Below are 21,829 nucleotides of genomic sequence, written 5' to 3'. Positions count from 1 at the left end.
AGGTCATGGAATTGAGACCCGCCATGGGCTCTACACTGACAACATAGAAGCTTCTTGGGCTTCTCTCTCTCTCTCTCTCTCTCTCTCTCTCCCCTCTTTCTCTGCCCTTCCCCACTCACGTGTGCTCGCTCTCTCTCCTCTCTCTCTCAAAATAAATAAACATTTTTTAAAAAGAAAGGAAAAAAAGGTAGGTTCAAAAGCCTCACATTCTAGAGGTTGTTTGGTATGGAATGCATCCAGACTGACACAGGGCCCTGAACAGGCAAGAGGTTAAGTGTTAGGGTGCAGTCAAAGATTAAGGTTCTATTGCAGTACTTTGGAGAGAAAATAAATCTTAGATGATTATTTTCATGCAAGTATGTATATTAACAAAGAGGTTTTTTTTCACATTTATTTATTTTGAGAGAGACAGGGAGTGCAAGTGGGGCAGGAGTAGAGAGAGAGGGAAACAGGATCCGAAGCGGGCTCTGCACTGACCGCAGAGAGCCTGATGTGGGGCTTGAACTCATAAACCCATGAACCGTGAGATCATGACCTGAGCTGAAGTCAGATGCTTCACAGACTGAGCCACTCAGGCATCCTTAAAAGAAGAATTTTTAAATGTTAAAGCACAGGAAAGTTTTCTGAATGTTTCATTCTATTTAAATTTATTTCACAAACTATTGCTTAAATATGATTTTAATTCACTTACTCAATTATCACTGAATATTCTTTGGAGGTATTCGCCCTCAAAGGGGCCTGTGTCTATTCATCACACTATACCAGTGATTCTTGTCATGTGGCTCCAAGACCAGCATCATCAGCATCCCTTAGAAACTCGTCGAAAATTCAAGTTCTCAGGCCCAACCAAGACCTGCTGACTCAAACTCTGTGGGCGGAGCCCAGAACTCTGATTTAAGAAGCCCTCTTTGTGATTCTAATGCACACTGAAGTCTGAGAGCCACTGAGCTATACAATAGCAAAGCGTACGTCTCCTACAATTTCTGATTCTCAAAAGGGCAGGGAAGTGGTAGGAGTTATCTATGGCAGGTGCTAGATACAGCACAGTAATATTTAATCTCTATGGCTTTCCCTCAGCATATCAAATACAACCACAAAACACACAGTCAGAACATGTACCAGTCATAGGCACATAAATAAACAATAGTGAAACGTGGTCGGATGACCTACCAACCACAGGTGCATAGACTAAATGGAAACTATACTCCTCTCCTATTTGCTTAAGGGAATAAAGCAATACAACGGAATCCCAAGCTGACAGCAGGTGCCAAATTTGAAAAGAAAGGCCAGAATGAGAGAAGGTAACAAGGGTATAGAAGTGGCAAACATTTTTTTTCTCCTTGTAGGACTGGGAGTCATATACCCCCAATCAGAATGTGGAGAAGCAAGCCTAAATTAAGATTAGTGAGTGAAATTCTCCCCACACCTCTGATCCAGGTTCCTAAACCCATGGAAATATCATTTTAGCTAAGGGAATACCATCAGAAAATGGCAGACAGCACTTATAGAAACAGAGAATAGAAGGGTGGTTTCCTGGGGCTAAGGAGACATAGGCTAAAGGGTGCAAAGAGTTCTGAGGTCTAATGTACAGCAGGGTGATTATTTAATAATACTGTATTACATACTTGAAAGTTGCTAAGAAAGCAGGATCTTAAATGTTCTTGCCACAAATAACTAGTAAGTAGGTGATGTGATGCTGTTAACTTTGCTATGGTAGTAATCGTTTAGCAATATCATGTAAGCGTATCAAATAAACACACTGTACATCCTCAATTTACACAATGTTATATGGCAGTCATATCCAAAAAAAAATCTGGGGAAAATTTTTTTAATCAAAAAGAAGAATAAAAATGGCAGACAACCTACAATAATTTTTACAAACCAAAAATTGAGAAACATGATCTGACAAAGTTAGGCTGTTTCCAATGATAAGAGGGGGCCCCCTGGACACATAGCTTAGTACCAAAGGACTTGTGTGTTGGAAAACAAAACACTGTGATAAAGACCGTTCCAGAAAATTCTGGTGCATGGACTCCACAGTGCAAAGGTAGATTTTTTTTCCCTAGGTATATCTGCTTTCCTTCTCATGGAAGGCACAATGCAAAGCAATCCTCCAACCTCCTCCTTAGTCACTGTTATTCTAAAGTAAATACACTGTCATAATTGCTAAAATCAACAACACAAGAAACAACAGGTGTTGGAGAAGACGTGGAGAAGGGGAACCCTCGTGCACTGTTGACGGGAACGTAAACTGGTGCAGCCACTCTGGAAAACCGTATGGAGGTTCCTCAAAAAGTTAAAAATAGAACTACCCTATGACCCAGCAATTGCACTACCAGATATTTATCCAAAGAATGCAAAATTACTAACTCAAAGGGATATATGCACCCCTACATTTGTAGCAGCATTATCTATGACAGCCAATTTCTGTACGGAAACAGCCCAAGTATCCACCGACTGATGAATGGATAAAGAAGCTGTGATATATACAACGAAATATTATTCAGCCATAAAAAAGAATGAAATCCTGCCATGTGTAACAATGTGGATGGAACTACATAGGATAAGGCTAAGTGAAATAAGTCAGTCAGAGAAAGACAAATACCGAATGATTTCACTCATATGTGGAATTTAAGAAACAAAACAAATAAGCAAAGGGGCAAAAAAGAGAGAAAGAGGCAAAGAAAGAACAGATCCTTAACTCTACAGAACGGATAGTTACCAGAAGGTGGTCAGTGGGGGATGGGGGAAATAGGTGATGGGGATTAAGGAGTGCGCTTGCCATGATGAACACCGGCTATTGTATGGAAGTGATGAATCACTATACAGTACACCTGAAACTAATACTACGCTGTAGGTTCACTAACTAGAAGTTAAATAAAAACTTAAAAAAGTGTGTTAATGGCTACACAGTTTTGTATATTATCCCTTGTACTTTCTTCACATTAGAAATTCAAAACAAGAGGGGTGCCTGGGTGGCTCAGTTAAGTGTCCAACTCTTGATTTCGGCTCAGATCATGATCTCATGGTTTCTGAGCTCAAGCACCACATGGGGCTCTGTGCTGACGGTGCGGAGCCTGCTTGGGATTCTCTGTCTCCCTCTCTCTCTGCCCTTCCCCTGCTCTCTTGCTCTCTCGCTCTCTCTCTCTGTCTCTCTCTCTTAAAATAAATAATAAAAAAATAAATAAAAATAAATTCAAAATAAGAAACAGAAACACATAAAATAAAGTTATTAATTAAGGGGGAAGAAAAAGAACTTCATGGAGGAAATTAACCACCAGAACTACTGTACCTTGAAGCAATTGGATTGCAAAGACAATTTATAAATTCAAATGAACTGGAGTGGGAACTAGATTATTTGAGTAAATCTTGAGTTCTGTTCCTGTTGCCTCTACTAAGTGATCACTAAGGATGCCTAAAAATAGGGAATTTATTCAATAAAGAAGTTATAAAGCAGTGAAAAATCAAAAGTGTAGATCCTAGTTCAGTATGTGTATGAATAATGTACGTAGAACACGAGACTTCCTTGAAATAAAGGAGAGATGAGGCTCAATCCACACAGAACTATGAAGAAACTATGATATAGGGAAAACAGTGGTCTCCAAGATATTCCTTATTCCTGGGGCAGACAAGTTCAGTGGGACCTCATCTCGTTCACTCAATCATAACTACACACTTTTTTTTGTCTTTCAACTATCTTTCTCCTCAAATCTGTTCTTATATATTAAACTCATGCACATTCCTCACATATTTAGGTTTAAGATTATGGTAGATTACAAAAAGAAAAAAAAATGGTAGCCACAAATTCTCTGTAGCTACAGACCTGGCTCTATGACATACTCCACCAGTGAGATGTTAGCAAACATAACAGAAGAAGAAACTTCTGAAAATGTGCATTGAAAATGTGCCTGTCCTCTCTTGCTGCTTTTGGAACCCTGCTGCCATGTGAAGAAGCCTAGACTGGTCTGCTGGATGATGAGCAACATTTAGCCCAGATGCTCCCCATCATTCCAGCCAAGTACCAGACATGCGCATGAGGTCGTCCAGGACTGGCCAGTCTCTGGCTAACTTGCTGGACAACCACAAAAGCATGAGTGAGCACACCTAACACAACGCGGAGCAGAGAAGAGACTTCCCAGCTAAGCCCTGCCCAAATTATCAACCACAGAATCACAGGCAATAAAAGATTGTATTAAGTTACCAGATTTTGGAATGTTTTGTTACACAGCAGTAACTAACTAATACAGAGGTTTAATTAGCAGAGACATTGCCTAACTTAAAGGAATAAAACCACACACATAAAATTTTAGGCATCAGGGAACTATTAGAAAAGGTATTTGGGGGAGGTAATGGATGAAGGAAAACTGTCCCAAAATCAAACCACGAGGCTGTCCATATTCCTTAGGCCACACTTGTTTTCAGTTGGGCTTATCCAATCTAAAAGGTATACTTTTACTAATGAATTAAACCCCGGACATTCACTCTGATCTAGATCATAAAAACCATCAGGTATTGAAAAAAAATGAAACATGATCCTGATAATCATCATGAACATTTCATTAAGATTTCAGTCCAAACAGCTAATGATCTCTGTAGGCAACTCCTATAAAGCCAATGGGAGCACTGTGACACCACGTAAGGAAGCCCCCGGTGACCCGGGACAGGACACACCGCTCTGCAAAATCAGCAAGTGCTCTGAGTTGACAATGTGCTGGACTGAAAAACAGATTATGTATCACTCTGCTGCAGGCAAACCTAAGGGCTCTGAATCTTCATTAGAACTGAAGCAATTCTGTAAAAGCACCCGGCATATGCAGCAACTTTCATCGTGTGCCCTTACGTTGAAAATTAATGACTGTGATAGAAAACTAATGGAAGAAATGCAGTGCATTGTCTGCAGCTTTGTGTACAAATTCAAATCAATAAAGAATTTAAAAGCACAGTGAAGACTGAAAGATCAGAAGAAAGCGTCGGTTTTCGGTCTCCTTCCGGGTTGTGTATCTGGGACTCAGGACGCGGGCTGCCATCAGTCACCGTACATCTCCGACATCACCTACAACAGCACGTTGTCACCGGGTCACCAGCCCTGGGGATCTGAAGCCTAGCTGATCCTCCACTACTGAGAGGGACAACAGGCCAATGCCACCGAACCACTCCCGTGGGAAGGAGTGACACTGGAAGGTAGAACATCCGAGCTCTCTCGAGGCAAAGAACTAAAAACCAAAGCCAAATATGAAGAGGAAAGAACATTCCAGGGACATTACCAGAGCTGGGTGAAAAGAAACAGCATCCAAGGCCTCCGTGGCCTACAACAATCAATGCAAGAGACTTTCAGATTCTGGTGGGAAGAAAAAAGGTGAAATTGCTCCTAGGAGCTGGAGAGTCCGGGAGTGAGAAGCACCAATCAAGAGAGGTCCCCTATGCTGAAGGGGGACACATTTGTCACATGGCAGGTCTGCATTTCTCATCTGAGTCACAAGAGAGCAGTTTCTTTAAATAAGTGCAGCCAGCAGACATCAGGTGAGATGCAGTCACAAGTTTCTGTCCCAAGGAGCCCTTGGCATTGTTTTCAAAACAGCTGAGCCTTCAGGGTATCAAAAGCGGAAGGGGCCCAACTATCCACAAGCGGGTCACTTTTCTGAAAGGCAGAACTGTGCTTCTCTGTGCTAGAAAGTAAGGGACTAGTGGTCAAGAGCCACTCACTAGACCACAGCCAAGGATGCTTTTCAGGCCTTATCTCAGGAGCTGTCCTGGGACGAGCAGGGTCTGGAAACTTCTTCTTGTGACTGGCACAGATGTCAGTGAGTGCCCAGCTTCACACACAACTTGGGGGACCACAAGGAGGCCCCTGCTGAGAGTCTACCTATCAGTCAAGAGCTTCAGTGCTTAGGTAAACCCAGTTAAATCTGTGGCTCTGTGACCCCTCCCACCTGTTGTTTACTCTCCCTGCCTCAATTTCCTCATCCTTGAATAAAAAAATAGGCATGCTATGACCTGGGGTTAAGTAAGAGAGAATATTTGTCAAGTGACGGGCGCAGAGTCTGGATGTAGGCGATTCTCACAGATGGGAGCTACTTAGGCAAAGCCGCCTGGATAAAGGGCGTTGCCTGGATCAGTATAGCTGAATCAACGCCCTGATGAATCCCAACTTTATGTGTTCTTTTGAGGTAGCTATTAAGACAACTACCGCTTAGAAAATCTGGTTAAAATATTTCACTGTTCAGTCCTTAGGTACCACTGGTGAGTCAAAGCCACAGACTTTGACCCCATTTCCTGGGGTCTGGATCCCACTTGCCCAGATTCAACCCCAGCTTCATCCTTAACTAGCTCTGTCATCTCGGGCCCAGAAATGACAACCACCATGGTCCCACTACTTAAGGACTATGGGATCCAAGTGACCATTCCACTTAAAGAGCTCCGCCCAGCACCGGACACTTAAATGTTTATCACCGCAGCCACCGAGAGCCAAGGCCGCAAGCAATCACTGAATCCTGTAAGTGGACCTGTATCCACTATGGCCATGAAGACGGATCCCACGTCTACTCCAACTCTAGCCTTGAACTTCATATGAAAAGAATCCCAGCACAGATTTAATAATTCCTCACCCATCTTCCCCAGAAAAAGGCATAGCTGACATTTTCATGGCTGCTTCATTGTTTTATAGATTTCAAAGTGCACGATCATATGCATCACCTCATTTGAGCTTTGTGGTTTATCCCCATTTTGCCGAAGAGGAAACTAAGGCCAACAGAGACCGACTGCACAACTGTTCAGTGACAAAGCTGGGGCTTGAATTTGGCTCTGCTCAACTCTTAGCCAGGCCCCTTCCCATCACAGCTGGTAAGAGAGGCAAGGATGCCGACTTTCAATTCTACCTTCCAGATGCCCAGACTCTCAGCAGGCCCCAAAATACTAGCAATGGGATCAGAGTAACTCCCAACCACAAAATAAAATAAGAGTCAGTGGCTCAGTTACGGAATAGTTTCAAGTACATCCCCATGTGACCCCGATGGCCATGAACTTTATGAGAAGTTCCTGCAATTACATGCTGGCACTGCTTCAAATAGAGCCATCCTCGGAAAGGCACTGCTTAGTGACCGAGCTGTTACCAGCTGCCATTTCTAACCTGCGTTCCAGGTCAGATGATGTAAAACACTGTCTGCTGTCCTCCCAGACTATTCTAAAACCTACTGCCAGTAGGTAAATCTCGTTCTTTTTCGACAACAGTTCAGCCACGAATGAGCTCTCAGCTATTTGAATTTTAAGTGGAACAGTGGGAGCAAAAGGAACAGAAATCCACCATAATTAAAGGCCAGCTCATCAACGCTTTCCTACATATGGATTAGCCACGTAAAGCGAGGTTAAAAAGCAGCCTTGTGAATAGATTTTTAACGTCAAAAATCTCATAAAAATTCCATATGCTCCACCAGTGAAGTGCTCTTTACTCGTTACTAGTGTCCTTTTCTCTCCTTCTATTGATCCCTCAGGGCACTGGCCTAAAGAAGGCAAATAGCACTAATTCTCCCTGAATGCCCCCCAAATTAAAATTAAAACAAAATGGAGACGAAGAATGGCCGTGGCCACAGCTGTGGACGCCACTGGGGCAGGCTCCGCAGCCTCCTGTGGTGTGGGCAAGTCTGACTCAGTTTCACCCTGGGCCCACGGTGGCCTCGTTCCTCACACCCTGGGCAGTGCCCTCTCCTCCCACCGCCACTAATGTCCCCAGGTGAGCTGCTCACCCGGTGTCCCTCCCAGCTCAGTGATGCCTCCGCCAGCCTCTGCTGCCGATGCCTCAGCCCCCTCCCTGCAAATTCTCCCACACCCCCCCAACTGCCCCCTTCCCCCACCCCCAACAGTTTCAGTAGTTGTCTTGACTTTCTCTAGCGCCGATACCCCTGGACCCCATCCTCGTTCCTCTCATTTCAGTCTCTTCACCCAGTCCCAGGCTTAGGTAACAACTCCCTAATAGCACGTCCACCTTTGTTGGCCTGTGTACCAAAACAGGCTCCTTCTGCACATCTCCCTATTACTCTGAGTTTCCCAAGTTAAAGCCGGAGAGGTACCTTCGACTCCATTAAGAACATTGTTCCCTGCATTCGGCGGATATCCAAACTCTGATGAGTCAACCTGTCGACTAGATTTTAGGTCCAATCTTTCCTTCCCACAGCCACAAGTTTAAGTCCTCATTTCCACCTGCCTAAGCTTCCTGACTCACCTGCTGTCTTACCAGCCCTTCTGGGTTGTAATTCTATCTGTAATATCGAATTCTATCAGAATAATCTTTCTTCCCCATTCTTCCTAGAACTACCCATTCTTCCCAGAGATCTCCCTATTCTATCAGAATAATCTTTCTAAAACGCAGGTCAGTTCGCATACAATGCAAAATGTCTGCAAGTCTTCACGTTCCAAAGTCAGCGTCTAGATTCTCCGTGTGCCCCAGTGAGCACTTCAGCCTCACCACTCATTACTGTACCTCGTGCATCTTATTCTGCAGCCAAGTGCATCTAACTGTTCTCTGAACTTCCCCTCTCCTCCCCGTCCCACACCCGCCCCCCAGGACCTGTGTTCCATAGTGTCCTTCCCCCGATATATAAATCCACAATATCTCTCTGTCCAGGAAGTTCTGACTGAGCTGTTGTTAATACAAAACTTTAATCGACTGAACCTTTGATATTTTGAACATTTCAGTCAATTAAGCACTGTCAGTGCTCTTCAACTAAAGGCTACCAAAGATACACCTGTAGCTGAACAAGCTGGGTCTATTACTCATTGCGGCAAGGTAGAACGCACATCAGGGGAACCATGAGGTGTCTCAATAAAAGGGGGTTAGATGCTACTTACAGGATCTGAACTCTAGTTGGACGATTTGGGCAGGATTCACTCTAGAGTGGGTGCTGTCACAAAGCGGGAGCAGTTCTATGTTTGAGTATCTCAATGAATCTTATCTATGTCAAGGGCAAGCTAGGTCAAGGCTAAAGCTGTAATTAATAAAGAAATGGCTGGCCTCAATTTATCTGTGAAAGAAGAGGAGTTGTGGTATTTTGTGGATTGCATGGTGACTTTGGTTTTGTCTGTACTTAGAATTATGAAATGGTCTGGTCTGTCTCACTTTATCATGGCCTGTTAGTGACCATGTCTGACGTCAGTTTCCACAGGACCATTTATGTGCCTGTGTCCAACAGGAGACACAATGGCCCAGCTGTGAGCACAGCACTCAGCCAGCTCCTAACACCTCGAAGGCCTACCTGTAATTGCCCGACAAGCTCCCAGATGTCAGTGGGACATCTTCTCTTCTTACTGCCACCACGATGTCAATGTAGAGAATTAAATTTTTTTCTTAGGAAGAGTACAGATTATGCAGCATTACCACAGCTCTTAGCTAGGTAGACACGATCCTAGTTGGTATGCCAGTGTTGAGGGCAGATATCACATTTTGAGATATAACAAAGGAAGGGCACGGTACTGGCCCACTGGGTTGGGATGTGGGGAAAGGAGATACCTTAAGGTATACAGTCAATAATTCTCAGGAATCTGTGATGTGTAGATCAGGAATCCCCTGGAGCTTCTTAAACACAAGAATTGTCTTCATCTTAGTGAACCTAATAAATAAAGCTTCCTGGTTCATAAAAGATGAAAGTTGCCCACTGCACTTATCCAAGAATCTAAATGCAATTACACATTCATTAGCGTGCTAAATGTCTTCATATCTTGTAGGTGTGCTGCTTTTTTTCTTTATTGCTATTGAGTTGCTATTAAAATCCTAGGCGGTAAGTCTTATCTTAGACTGTGTTTCCGGAAGACACCATCAGAGTGCTGATACTGACAAGTGTGACTTTAGAGGGAGCAGCACCAGCTGTCTTTCGGGCCACAGAGACCAGAGATGCAGCCCACACGTGAGGCATCTGTAGAAAGTAGGAAAAGCAGCACCTGAAATTCCTACGATTTCCTTCAAAATTTTTTTATTTGGAAAAAAGTCTAAACGTTCTTTCTTTTACAGTCTGGATGATCTAAATGAGTTACCCACCCTCTGGTAGAGAAAAATCAGCAGAGATACATGATTGGCAAGTTGTCCCCGGTCTCATCTGTGACAGGCAATTAGCATCCGAGATAAAAACTGATACTTGAGGGGCGCCTGGGTGGCTCAGCTGATTAAGCGTCCAACTTTGGCTCAGGTCATGATCTCACGGCTTGTGGGTTCGAGCCCCACATCGGGCTCTGTGCTGACAGCTCACAGCCTGGGGCCTGCTTTGGATCCTGTGTCTCCCTCTCTCTTTGCCCCTCCCCAGCTCGTGCTCTGTGTCTCTCTCTTAAAAATAAATAAACGTTAAAATGTTTTTTTTAAAAAAACTGTTTTTTTCCATGTAAAAATCCTCTGATGCCTTATATTTTAAATTCTTTAAATAGTAACTTAAGGCACACTCTGTAATGGCACGGTTAATTCAGTTCAACTAACAAGGTCAGAATAATAACAATTTCATGAGACAGGGGCCAAGACTGATGAATTCAGGCAAACCGTCTCCAACCAGGGATTCCTTCCAGTGTTGGTCATCATCCAAATGGCATCTCCAGATGCCACCATCGCACTGAGAACACATGAGACCCCACGGCTCCCACCTGCAAGGACAACAGCACGGCCTCCGACAAGCTCCTTCCGCCGTGGCACCTGCTACAGTGTTTGCAGGGCTCCACGCTCTCACCTTCTCCGGTCTTCGGGAGATTTCAATTTGCAATTTTTTTAGAGCACGTGTGGCCTATCACTTAACATTGTCACCGCAAGATAATATTTCAGTGATTACTCAGCGCTGACATTTTATTATTTAATATTAAAATCCCATCAGAAATCCCTAGCCTGATAAGCTAAAAATGAGGTTTGAAAATAAAGCACCTGGCAAGTCTGATTTGCAGTCACCCAAAAGGCATTTTGTCAGATGGGAACTAATTATCAACCTGACATGATTTCAATCTGCTGTCATTTTATGAAATGGGATCGGTTTGCTCTCTATAAAGATGATCAGGATTGCCGCTTTTCAGCTAGACACCCAATTTCACCTATTCTCACGAGATTCTTCTATTATGCAAACTAGTGGTAAAGCAATTACATGCTCCAAAAGATTAAGACTAAAAATTTCACATTCAGAGAATTGTCATTTTCACCTCTTAAAATGTAAATTCTTGCCAGATGTTAAGATGCCTTTTTTATTTCACACAATGTCACCTAATGATCTGAGGAAGCAAACCCTCTGAAAGCAGTTTTATCTCCCAAGTCCGATGAGAGAACACTCTGACAGAACTCCAAGGCTCTACCCCGGGGACACCACCTAATAACTGAAGGAACCATGGAAGGCGATACATGCTTCTTCGTTCAGTGGCTAGACGTCCACTATTACCAAGCTAAATGCTCCAGCTGGCCATGAAGGAAGTGTGAGTAGAAAGCAGGAGGAGAAAGTGGTATTTTTAAACAGGAGACACTTCACCCTTCCGCGGCTTAAGAGGAAATGCTGGAATGTCCATGGATGGAAAGAAAGGGGAAGAGCTCTTAGCTACTCCATGCCAGGAAATGTGCCGCATGCCTCTCATTTAATGCCCTCACACACACAGCAGACCACAGTCAGCGACTTGTCCCCACCTAGGCTGTGACAACAAGTGCAGTTGAGATGACGAGCATCTAAGATGTTATTCATAAAAACAAAAACTGTGGCCCAGAGATGTCCTGTCACTTTCTTGTGGTGAGAGTCAATGGGAGGGGATCTCACAGACAGGTTCTCACTTCCCAGTGTGGAAAGAGAAAAGACCAGGAAATCTATTTTCTATTTAGGACCCATGTGAGCCCCCCTCTTACATGCTGATAAACTCTACCCCATAGTATTAAACAACATTTTAATACTATCAAGCCACACAAAGTAGCATTTATCATTAAATAACTACATTCCATTTAAAGTGTGACAAATAAGCCAACTAGGAGAGCCTGGGTGGCTCAGTAGATTGAGCATCCAACTCTTGATTTTTGGCTCAGGTCATGATCCCAGGGTCATGGGATCAAGCCCTGTGTCAGGCTCCATGCTGAGCATGGAAACTGCTTAAGATTCTCTCTCTCTCTCTCTCTCTCTCTCTCATTCTCTCTCTCTCATTCTCTCTCTCTCTGTCTCCTTCTGCCCCTCTACCCTGCACTCTCTCTCTCTCTAACAATAAACAAATGAATAAATAAATAAACAAACATAAAAGTAAGCCAACTAAGTAGAAAATTTTAATATGATTAAGAAAGGAAGTCTGAGGAGAAGAGGAGGGGGAAACAAGGCTGGTTTCTGGGTTGGTAATGTTTGATTTTTCCTTCCCTGCAGGAAGCAGAACGCTCGGGAGACTGGGAATGAACTACTGAGGAAGATCCTGACGGAGAGATCCTGCTCCCGCTGGCTGGCGAGGGGAATCGCAGACTGTGTTCTGACGTGCTCAGGGCTGGGAGCAGCACACCCGTGAGTCACGGCATGAGTGAGACCGTTCTTCCCGGCACAACACGTGCTTGCTCTGTTTGCAAGCCCAGCGGTCTCGGAGCTCTGTACTCCCAGCAGGCAAGGGCACCACGGGGCTTCCTCCTTGGCACGGCCCATTCCACGGCACACACACACTGCCACGCACGTGGAAGAAAACTGGCCCTCCACTGGGAAAGCCATTCCCATTTCCACCAGGGCTCTGACAGGACAGCACGGGTGTAAGCACAGAAAAGGCATCTCATGGCATCTGCAGAAGCGGAGAACCTTCTTCACCTCAACGTTTAATGGGAAACCCAAAAATGTTACTGCGATAGTTAATTTCGCATGCTAACTTGGCTAAGCCACAGCACCCAAATATTTTGTCAAACACAAAGTTGCTGTGAAGGTACTTTTTGGATGAGATTAGTATTTTAAAAAAGCAGCAGACTTTGAGTCAAGTGATTACCCTCCAAGATGCCGGAGGGTCTCATCCAGTCGATGAGAATTGGATCATCGGATCATCAGAATTGGATCGACGGATCCAGTTGAAGGCCTAAATGCAAAGACTGATGTTTCTTGAGAAGGCTGTAACATAGACACCCTGCCTGAGTTTCCAGCCTGACAGCTTGCACTAAAGATTTAGAACCTTCAGTTCTCACAATTACATGAGCCGATTTAAAATCAGTCACTATCTCTCAATATTTCTCTTGCTCTCTCCAAATATGTACTGTTTTTCTCTCCGTTACCTATTTACATCATCATATATATATAGTGTCATCACATAAAATGTCAATCCCATGATTTCTTAGAAAACCAGAGAACTAGGGCAGCCTGTGTGGCTCAGTCGGTTAAGAGTCCGACCTGGGCTCAGGTCATGATGTTTGAGTCTTGCAATGGCTCATGGCTCATGAGTTTGAGTCTTGCATCGGGCTCTGTGTTGACAGCTCAGAGCCTGGGCCTGCTTCATATTCTGTGTCTCCCTCTCTCTCTTTGCCCCTCCCCTGCTCACACTGGCTCTCTCTCTCTATCTCTCTCTCTCTCTCAAATATAAATAAACATTAAAAAAATGTTTTAAAAGAAAACCAGAGGACTAGAAGTTTACATGAGAAAGGTTTTTCAACCCCCCTCCATGCTTAGTTGCAATTCCTACTAATTCCTTGCATTGATTCATGAGTATGAGATGTGCCCCTAGCATGTTCTGGGCATGGAGCCACGGCCCCTGGGTTGGAATCTGCATTCAGTCCCCTTCTGGGTATGTGGCCACCGGGATATGACTGAAGCAAACAGGAGGCATTTAATAGATGTGGCTTGACGCCATCTACCTTGCAGGGAGGGCACTGAAAGGACCAGACATGTGAAACACCCAAAACCTAGGAAGATTGGTGCTCACTGCATGGCGGTTTGGGGCTGCTACAAGGTTACTGATAAAATAACTTCCTCCTACCCCCAGTGGGGAGAGAGACACATGCAAAGACAATTAATATGTTTTAAAGACCAGACAAGTGATATTGAAGGTGACTGTTGAACTTCATAATTTTTTTAAATGTTTATTGTTGAGACAGAAAGACAGAGACAGAATACGAGCCAGGGAGGGGCAGAGAGAGAGGGAGACACAGAATCCGAAGCGGGCTCCAGGCTCTGAGCTGTCAGCACAGAGCCCGATGCGGGGGGGCTCGAACTCACAGACTGAGAGATCATGACCTGAGCTGAAGTTGGGTGCTTAACCGACTGAGCCACCCAGGTCCCCGACTGTTGGGACTTCAGGGGGCGGAAAGCTGTTTCAGCCTAGGAGAAGATGACAGGTGAAACGGGGTGACAGGGAGCAGGCATCTGGGTGGAAGGCACGAGCAGAACCAGGACTCAAGCAAAACCGGGGAAGTGGCCGCCACACCGACGGGCCAGGCGCCTGTGAGAGGAATCACGCTTCAAACCCTTCTGTAGGGCTAGCTCATGCACGTGTGGAGACACAGGCAGGAGAGAAGGGACACAGAAGAGCTGCCCACGTGTGTTCTTTCCAGACCACACAGGTAGGTTGTGCAGATACACATTTTGACTGGTGACCCACTCTGACTTCGGAGTAGCAAAACGTACAATAATAAAAAATCAGTCAAATGCAGAAGATCTTTGGAAAATAAATGATGGGATTTTCGCACATTTGCACAGGGCGTCACAGGTCCTGTGACACATACTGTGCACAGAGTAAGAATTTAAATAGATGAGAAAAATCTAAATGGATTGCGTCCTGTTTTTTATGCCTATTAGGGTGGAAAAACACTCTTCATTAACCTAAGAACACAGTATTAAACGACACCGAAGCCAGTAAAAGCTCTGGAGTGACCTGTAGTAAATCGTTAAAAAATAATTAAGCTGTTACGAGATTAAGCCTGTTTTTAATTTTCCTCATTTTGCTTACTTGGATTTTCTTATTTTTCCGCAATGACTGTGCACTGCTCACGAAGAGGGAGAGGGTGTTTTCTGGAGGGCACTGGTTGGGATGAGCACTGGGTGCTGTATCGAAGCCAGTGTGACGATAAATTATATTTAAAAAATGAAAAATATAAATAAAAACAATTAACTGAAAAAACACACAAAAAACAAAAAACAAAAAACAAAAAACAAAGAAAAAAACACAAGCCCTGCCACCCATAAGCCTAAAGAGAAAGTGTGTCATAAACGAGCGGCGTTCAGTTACACGTACAAGCGAACGCATTCGACGAGCCAACGTCTGCTCGGATGCGAACGACGAGTTACAAGTCCGAGGCTGGAGACAGAAAAGACCTGCGGTGCACGAGGGAACCCACCTGGGTCACAGAGGCATTTGTAGCTGGTGCCCACGCTGCGGCAGGTGCCGTGCGCGCAGGGGCTGAGAGCACAGAAGTCCACCAGCTGGGCGCACGTGGGCCCCGTGAAGCCCGCGCTGCAACTGCAGGTGAAGCGCACGCCGTCCGCGTGGCAGGTGCCGTTGTTCTGACACGGTGACGAGGCGCACGGGTCCACCTTTTCTTCGCAGGCCGATCCGAAGTACCCTGCCGGAAAACACAGACCCCGGGAAGGATTAAAACGATAAAAATTAAACTGTGTTCACACAGAATAGCTAGGAGACCGGGTCCATACTTCTTCACTTTTCCCCCACGGTGAACCGATCAATGCATTTAACGGCTTCCGCGTTCGGATAACCCAACGACCCGGGCAAGGCAGGTTTTCTTAGCTTTGCGGACCGTGGGTTAAAATATTAAGCTCGTGTTTCCAGTTTGTTGAAATGTAAGACACAGGACTACTTAGATGTACAGACATACAGGGACATGAAAGTATTTACAAGTATACAGGTGTATATGTATGTGTGTCTAGAAAGTGTGTCTAGAAAGATGCCAAACATAAATTAATGGTGATTACCTTCAGGAAAGTGGGATTGGGGTAAGTGGACGGCTTTCTCTTATTTCATACACATTGCTGGGGGAAAGACGTCCCTTGCTTTGCTTCAGAAAAGATAGAATTCTGAATTTAAAAAGTTAAACCCATATAAAAGAGTAAACAATGAAAAAAATCTCCCACCAATATCCCCTACACCCCATTCTTTTCTCTAGAAGCAGCCACGGTTAGCGGTTTCTTGAACATACACCTTTTTTCAAGCTGGTTACCATAATGGATAAGCTGTGTTGTATCCACAGAATGGGATATTACTCAGCAGTAAAAGGGAGCTAAGCTTCTACTCTTGCTACAGTGTGGCTGCACCTCAAAAAATGACACCAGCTAAGAGAAAGCAGTTAAAGAAACAACACACAGGGGCAAGGGGCACCTGGGCAGCTCAGTCAGTTGAGCTTCCGACTCTTGATTCCGGCTCAGATCATGATCTCACAGTTTGTGGGGTTGAGCCCTGGCTTGGGCTTTGCATTGGCAGTGTGGAGCCTGCTTGGGATTCTGTCTCTCTGCCCCCACCCCCAGGCTTGCTCACACGCTCTCTCTCTCTCAAAAATAAATAAATAAACATTAAAAAAAACCCAACACATATTGTGTGACTCCACTTATAAGAAATGTCCAGAAAAAACAAATCTAGACAGAAAACAGATCGGTGCTTGCGTGGGGCTGGGTGGGAAGAGGGACTGACTTTGGCTATGAGCAGTCTTTGGGGTTGATGTAAATGTTCCAATATCGCATTGCGGTGACACATTTACTAAAATGCATCGAGTTGTATACTTAAGATGAATGAAATTCATGATATCTAAATTGTACCTTAATAAAGCATTAAAATTTTTAAAAATATTAAACGTGCTAATTGTGGGGGCACCTGGGTGCTTTAGTCATTGAGCGTCCAACTCTTGATTTCCACTTAGGTCATGATCTCACGGTTCATGAGTTCAAACCGAGTCATGCTCTGTGCTGACAGTGCGGAGCCAGCCTGGGATTCTCTCTCCCTCTCCCTTTGCTCCTTCCCCGCATACACTCATGCCCTCCTTCTGAAATAAATAAACTTTTTTTTTTTGACGTTTATTTATTTTTGAGAAACAGAGCATGAGCAGGGGAGGGGCAGAGAGAGAGAGAGACACAGAATCCAAAGCAGGCTCCAGGCTCTGAGCGGTCAGCACAGAGCCCGACGTGGGGTTTGAACCCACGAACTGCTATATCATGACCTAAGCGGAAGTCGGATGCTTAACCGACTGAGCTACCCAGGCACCCCAATTAATAAACTTTAAAATATATATAAATGAAATAAATGTGCTAATTATGTGGGTGATTTCTATTCTGTTTTCTGTACGTATGTTTCAGTATTTCTCAATTTAAAAAAATATATGTACATATATGGGGGTCTGTAGGTTTGTGTGTCCAGGCAGAGACTTGACAATGCTTTAGTAAAACCTAGCCTTCCTCTACCAGTTTAAGAGCAGCTTGAAACTTAAATGAAAGTTGTTCAAATTTTAGAAACAAAAGTTAAATAATTTTACTAATAGTTTTTATTCCAATATTCTCTTCAACTTCTCTTGTCTACATTTAAGTTTGTATTTCCCCGTCTTCACACAGAACCCCTAGCAATGCTGGCAATTTCTGTTGTTACCGTTAAAGACATGGTGAATATATTAAACAAACAAAAAGAGCTCCCAGACTTAATTATCTGAAGCATCCCTCATAAATAGGCATAATCAACCTGGTAGTTTTCCAAACAGAATAGAGAATTTTTTTTCAAAATCCAATACTATTCAACATTTTATAAAGTTCCCAGTAGTTTTTTTTTTTTAATTTTAGAGATCATATTAAAAATGTACTACATCAGTTTTAATAACCCTCGAACTCCCCAAGGAGTCCCTTCACGGCCTAGGGTGGAATGTAACTCCATCTTTCATGAGACGTGTTCCATTTTACTCTGACTGAAAAGGAGACACTCAATACGTATTGCCATAGCACAAACAGCGACCAAGGCGAGCCTGACCTCTCTAACCTGCTGCCTCCCCCAGAAAAGAGCTGAAATTATGTTCTTCATAAAGTTGTTGTGAGTTCTAAAAGGATATGTAGCAAAACTCCCAAAACCGCTCCTGATCTAATGCGGAATAAACGAATTCAATAAAAACGGTGATAATAACAGCAGACGACATCCACCGGGGGCTCACGTGCACGGTTGGTTCTAAGCCTTTACGTGCATCATGTCATCTAAGCCCGCCCTAACTGTACGATAAAAGAACTCTGAGTAACTCTACTTAATGATGAGACCTCAGAAACACGAAGTAGCCTGTGGAGGTCTACGTAGCTAGTAGAGGGCAGAGCTGGGATTCAGCGTCTGAGATCTTACTAGCTCCACGGCACAGAAACCAGCAATGGGCCAATGAAGCCGTCGGGATCTAAAAACACAACCAAGACTCATGTTTTCTATCCTGTGTGTACCTTGATGGAGAAAGAAATAGGAGACTGATCGATCAAGTGAAAATGTAAAAAACAACAACAACACAAAGTTTAGAAAGGCAATCACGAGATTCAAGTCCATATACCCCGTTACAGATATTCACATAATCCACATAGAATATCCCAAGTAGGAAGAAAGATAGTAAATACGCAAGGAGATGCGAAGGGTCGTGACTGGGGCGAGCCCATATCTCAATAAGGCCAAGAGGAGTGTGGGAAAGTCAACATAAATGAGGGCACTGGTCAGAGGCCAGAGCACGAACCGTCCTGTGTGCCTCAGTAACGAGGGCGCATTTCATTCTGAAGCCACAGGACATCATGTATTCACGTTTTGTTGATGTCCCTAATTGCAAGCAATGTGGAGGGCGAATTAGTGGTGCTCAAGACCGGACACAGGAAACTAGGTGTTTGCTGGCGTAATTGGGGTGAGAGGTTATGAGGAACAATTTGCAGCAATAGGGATGAAGAACGTGAGACCGACAATAAATGCTTTCACGAGCAACGCCGTCAGTTCAGGCACCAATTAGACGGCGGGGGGAAAGAAAGAGAAGAGAAACCAGGTAACAGGAGCCAAAAATTCAAACGTCAGCAGGGGTCAGGCAGGTAGTGTTGATGAAGGAAGCGGGCTGTTGGAAGACAGACAGCAAGGAGCGGGAGGGACGGTGGCAAACTGTGGCACGCATGCTCCTGGAGTGCATTCCAAAGTGGGTGGCTGTCACTCACCTGAGGCCAACCGTGCCATTTGGAAGGTGGATCCAGTTGCCAGATCTTCTGAATGTTCAAGAAATATCTGAAATCTTGATTCTTGTTTGAACCCCTCCGATTTTAAAATGTCGGTAAGTCGGGGGAGGGGGGCGCCTGGGTGGCTCAGTCGGTTAAGTACCCGACTTTGGCTCAGGTCATGATCTCCTGGCTTGTGGGCTCGAACCCTGTGACAGCTCAGAGCCTGGAGCCTGCTTCAGATTCTGTGTCTCCCTCTCTCTCTGCCCCTCTGCCACTCACACTCTGGAGCTCTCTCTCTCTCTCTCTCTCTCTCTCTCTCAAAAATAAATACACATTAAAATGCTGTTGGTAAGTCATTTCTTGGGCAAGTAAAACATGTCTGTGGGCCCCTGTATATGCGCCTTCTCTGTGTGACCCAACGTTAAGCACAGGCTTTGGAGCCAAAGGGAACTGGGGCTGAATACTATCTCTGCCCACTAGTAACTGTGGGACCGTGGGCAAGTCCTTAATCATCTTGACCTCATGTTTCTGTATTCATGGAATGGGGATGATAATGCCTACAACATATGGTTTTTATGAAGCTTAAATGAAAAACTCTGGAAAACATTTGGCACAGTGACTGGCAAATAATAAGCGTTCAGTAAGAAGCAGCTATAATTATAATGTGTTTCCAGACTGGGGCACAGTGTGGATGGTGTTGTTACCAACTGCAATGGTAAACACAGGAGGAGACTCCCAGTGCAGAGTGATGAAGTCAGCTTTGTGCGTGTTGAGCTGAGGCACTTTCCTGGTGGTTCAGGACTCACTTGACTACAGATCTAGTGCTCAGGGAAAGAGATACGAGGCAGAGGACATGGAGTAGGGGTCAGATGCATACAGATGGGAACCAAATTCACAGGTGTGGATGCTAACACTTGAGGCCAGTGTCTGGAAGAGAGTCCTCACTAGAACCTGACCGTGCCGTCACCCTGATCTCCGATTTTCAGCCGCCATTACTATAAGAAGTAAATGTCTATTGTTTAAGCCAACCGTCTATGGTATTGTCATAGGAGCCCAAGCTAAGACACCATTGCTTTGACCAGAAAACTCTCCATTTCCATCACCTAAGCAATTGTCATCCTCTTAATGACATGACATCCTTTGTAAATGACTCACATCTTCCCTCGCCACCTCTTAAAGGACCTTCCCATGAGAGAAAAAGACAAAGTTGCATAGCACAAGAAACGCAAAGCCAGGAAACCAAAGTTTGCATCTTCTTACTAGCTGTGTGACCTTGGGCAAAGTACTTAATCATTCTGTGCTTTAATTTTCTTACATGAGAAATAAGGATGACCCCTGCTGCATAGGATTAAATAGGATGGCAGGTGGGGCTCAATAAATGTTGGATTCACCTTCCTTTAAGCAGTGGTTCTGGGGAAACTCCAAATTGCCTGTACACCCAGAGTCTGTGGTCAGGGCCCGGGAGAGAGGCCGGCCTGTCAGCCGATCTCTGCAACATGATCGAACTTCACATGTGCACGAATCCTTCAGGGTGGAGTCCCTGGATATAGCCAAGAGGGAGTGTTTTGGAATCGAGCGGTGTTCACACGCTGATCTCAAAACACGTGCACAGCTACTGGGTCATCCAGTAAGGCTGACAAGTGGAGGTGGGGTCCTAGAGCAAACAGTTGAGGGAAGAGGTGAGAGGCAGGGCCAGCTCCGGCAGCATTTCTGCACAGGCTCAAAAGGGCAATCTGCCGAAACAGTGTCTGTTAATGGAAAACACTTGTCCATACCAGGCACCGTTCCAAGTGTTTTAGCGAAAATAACTCATTTAACCCTAGTACGAATTCTATGAGCTAAGTACTATTATTTCCTTTTCAAATGGGTAAACAGAGGCACAGAAAGACCAAGTAACTTGCCAACATTACACAGCTAGTAAATGGCAGGGATGAGATTGGGCTTAGGCAGTCTGATTCCAAAATCCAAGCTTCTGACTGTAACGCTGTACACTCGAGGTCTGGGGTGCAGCAGAAGGGCCGAGAATGTGAAAACACGTAATCCAGGATCTGTCAGAGCTCTGTCACTTGCTGGCTGGCAGAAAAGGGCCTGTTGTAGCAGAGTACGTTCAGCACAAAGGGCTTGCTGTCTCCGATATCTGTCTCCTCTGCTTTCACTGCAATTGCGTATCTGGTCACAAAGCTGCACAGAATAATGGCTACACCCACCCGCCTCTTCTGCAGCTAGATGTAAGCCTGCACCTACATTCTGGATAATGGGATATACATGGAAATCTCTTGAGGTTGCTTCTGAGAAACGTCCTTAGAAGAGAGTTGGCATGTCGCTCTGGAAAGCAGTGTGGAGGTTCCTCAGAAAATTAAAAATAGACCTACCCTATGACCCAGCAATAGCACTGCTAGGAATTTATCCAAGGGATACAGGAGTACTGGTGCATAGGGGCACTTGTACCCCAATGTTTATAGCAGCACTCTCAACAATAGCCAGATTATGGAAAGAGCCTAAATGTCCATCAACTGATGAATGGATAAAGAAATTGTGGTTTATATACACAATGGAATACTACGTGGCAATGAGAAAAAATGAAATATGGCCTTTCGTAGCAACATGGATGGAACTGGAGAGTGTGATGCTAAGTGAAATAAGCCATACAGAGAAAGACAGATACCATATGGTTTCACTCTTATGTGGATCCTGAGAAACGTAACAGAAACCCATGGGGGAGGGGAAGGAAAAAAAAAAAAAAAAAAAAA

General features: G+C 44.5%; 1 protein-coding gene across 1 annotated transcript in view; it reads right to left on the bottom strand.

Annotated features, from left to right (window-relative positions):
• Positions 1-21,829, bottom strand: part of DNER (delta/notch like EGF repeat containing) — a 316,523-nt gene that overhangs the window by 51,325 nt on the left and 243,369 nt on the right. The window contains exon 8 of the mRNA XM_049614770.1: positions 15,269-15,493. Coding sequence (XP_049470727.1) covers positions 15,269-15,493 — 225 coding nt within the window. The remainder of the gene's footprint in view (positions 1-15,268; positions 15,494-21,829) is intronic.

This window comes from Panthera uncia, assembly GCF_023721935.1.
Source record: "Panthera uncia isolate 11264 chromosome C1 unlocalized genomic scaffold, Puncia_PCG_1.0 HiC_scaffold_3, whole genome shotgun sequence".
NCBI classification, from domain to species: Eukaryota; Metazoa; Chordata; class Mammalia; order Carnivora; family Felidae; genus Panthera; species Panthera uncia.
This window is presented reverse-complemented; position numbering and strand designations above follow the sequence as displayed.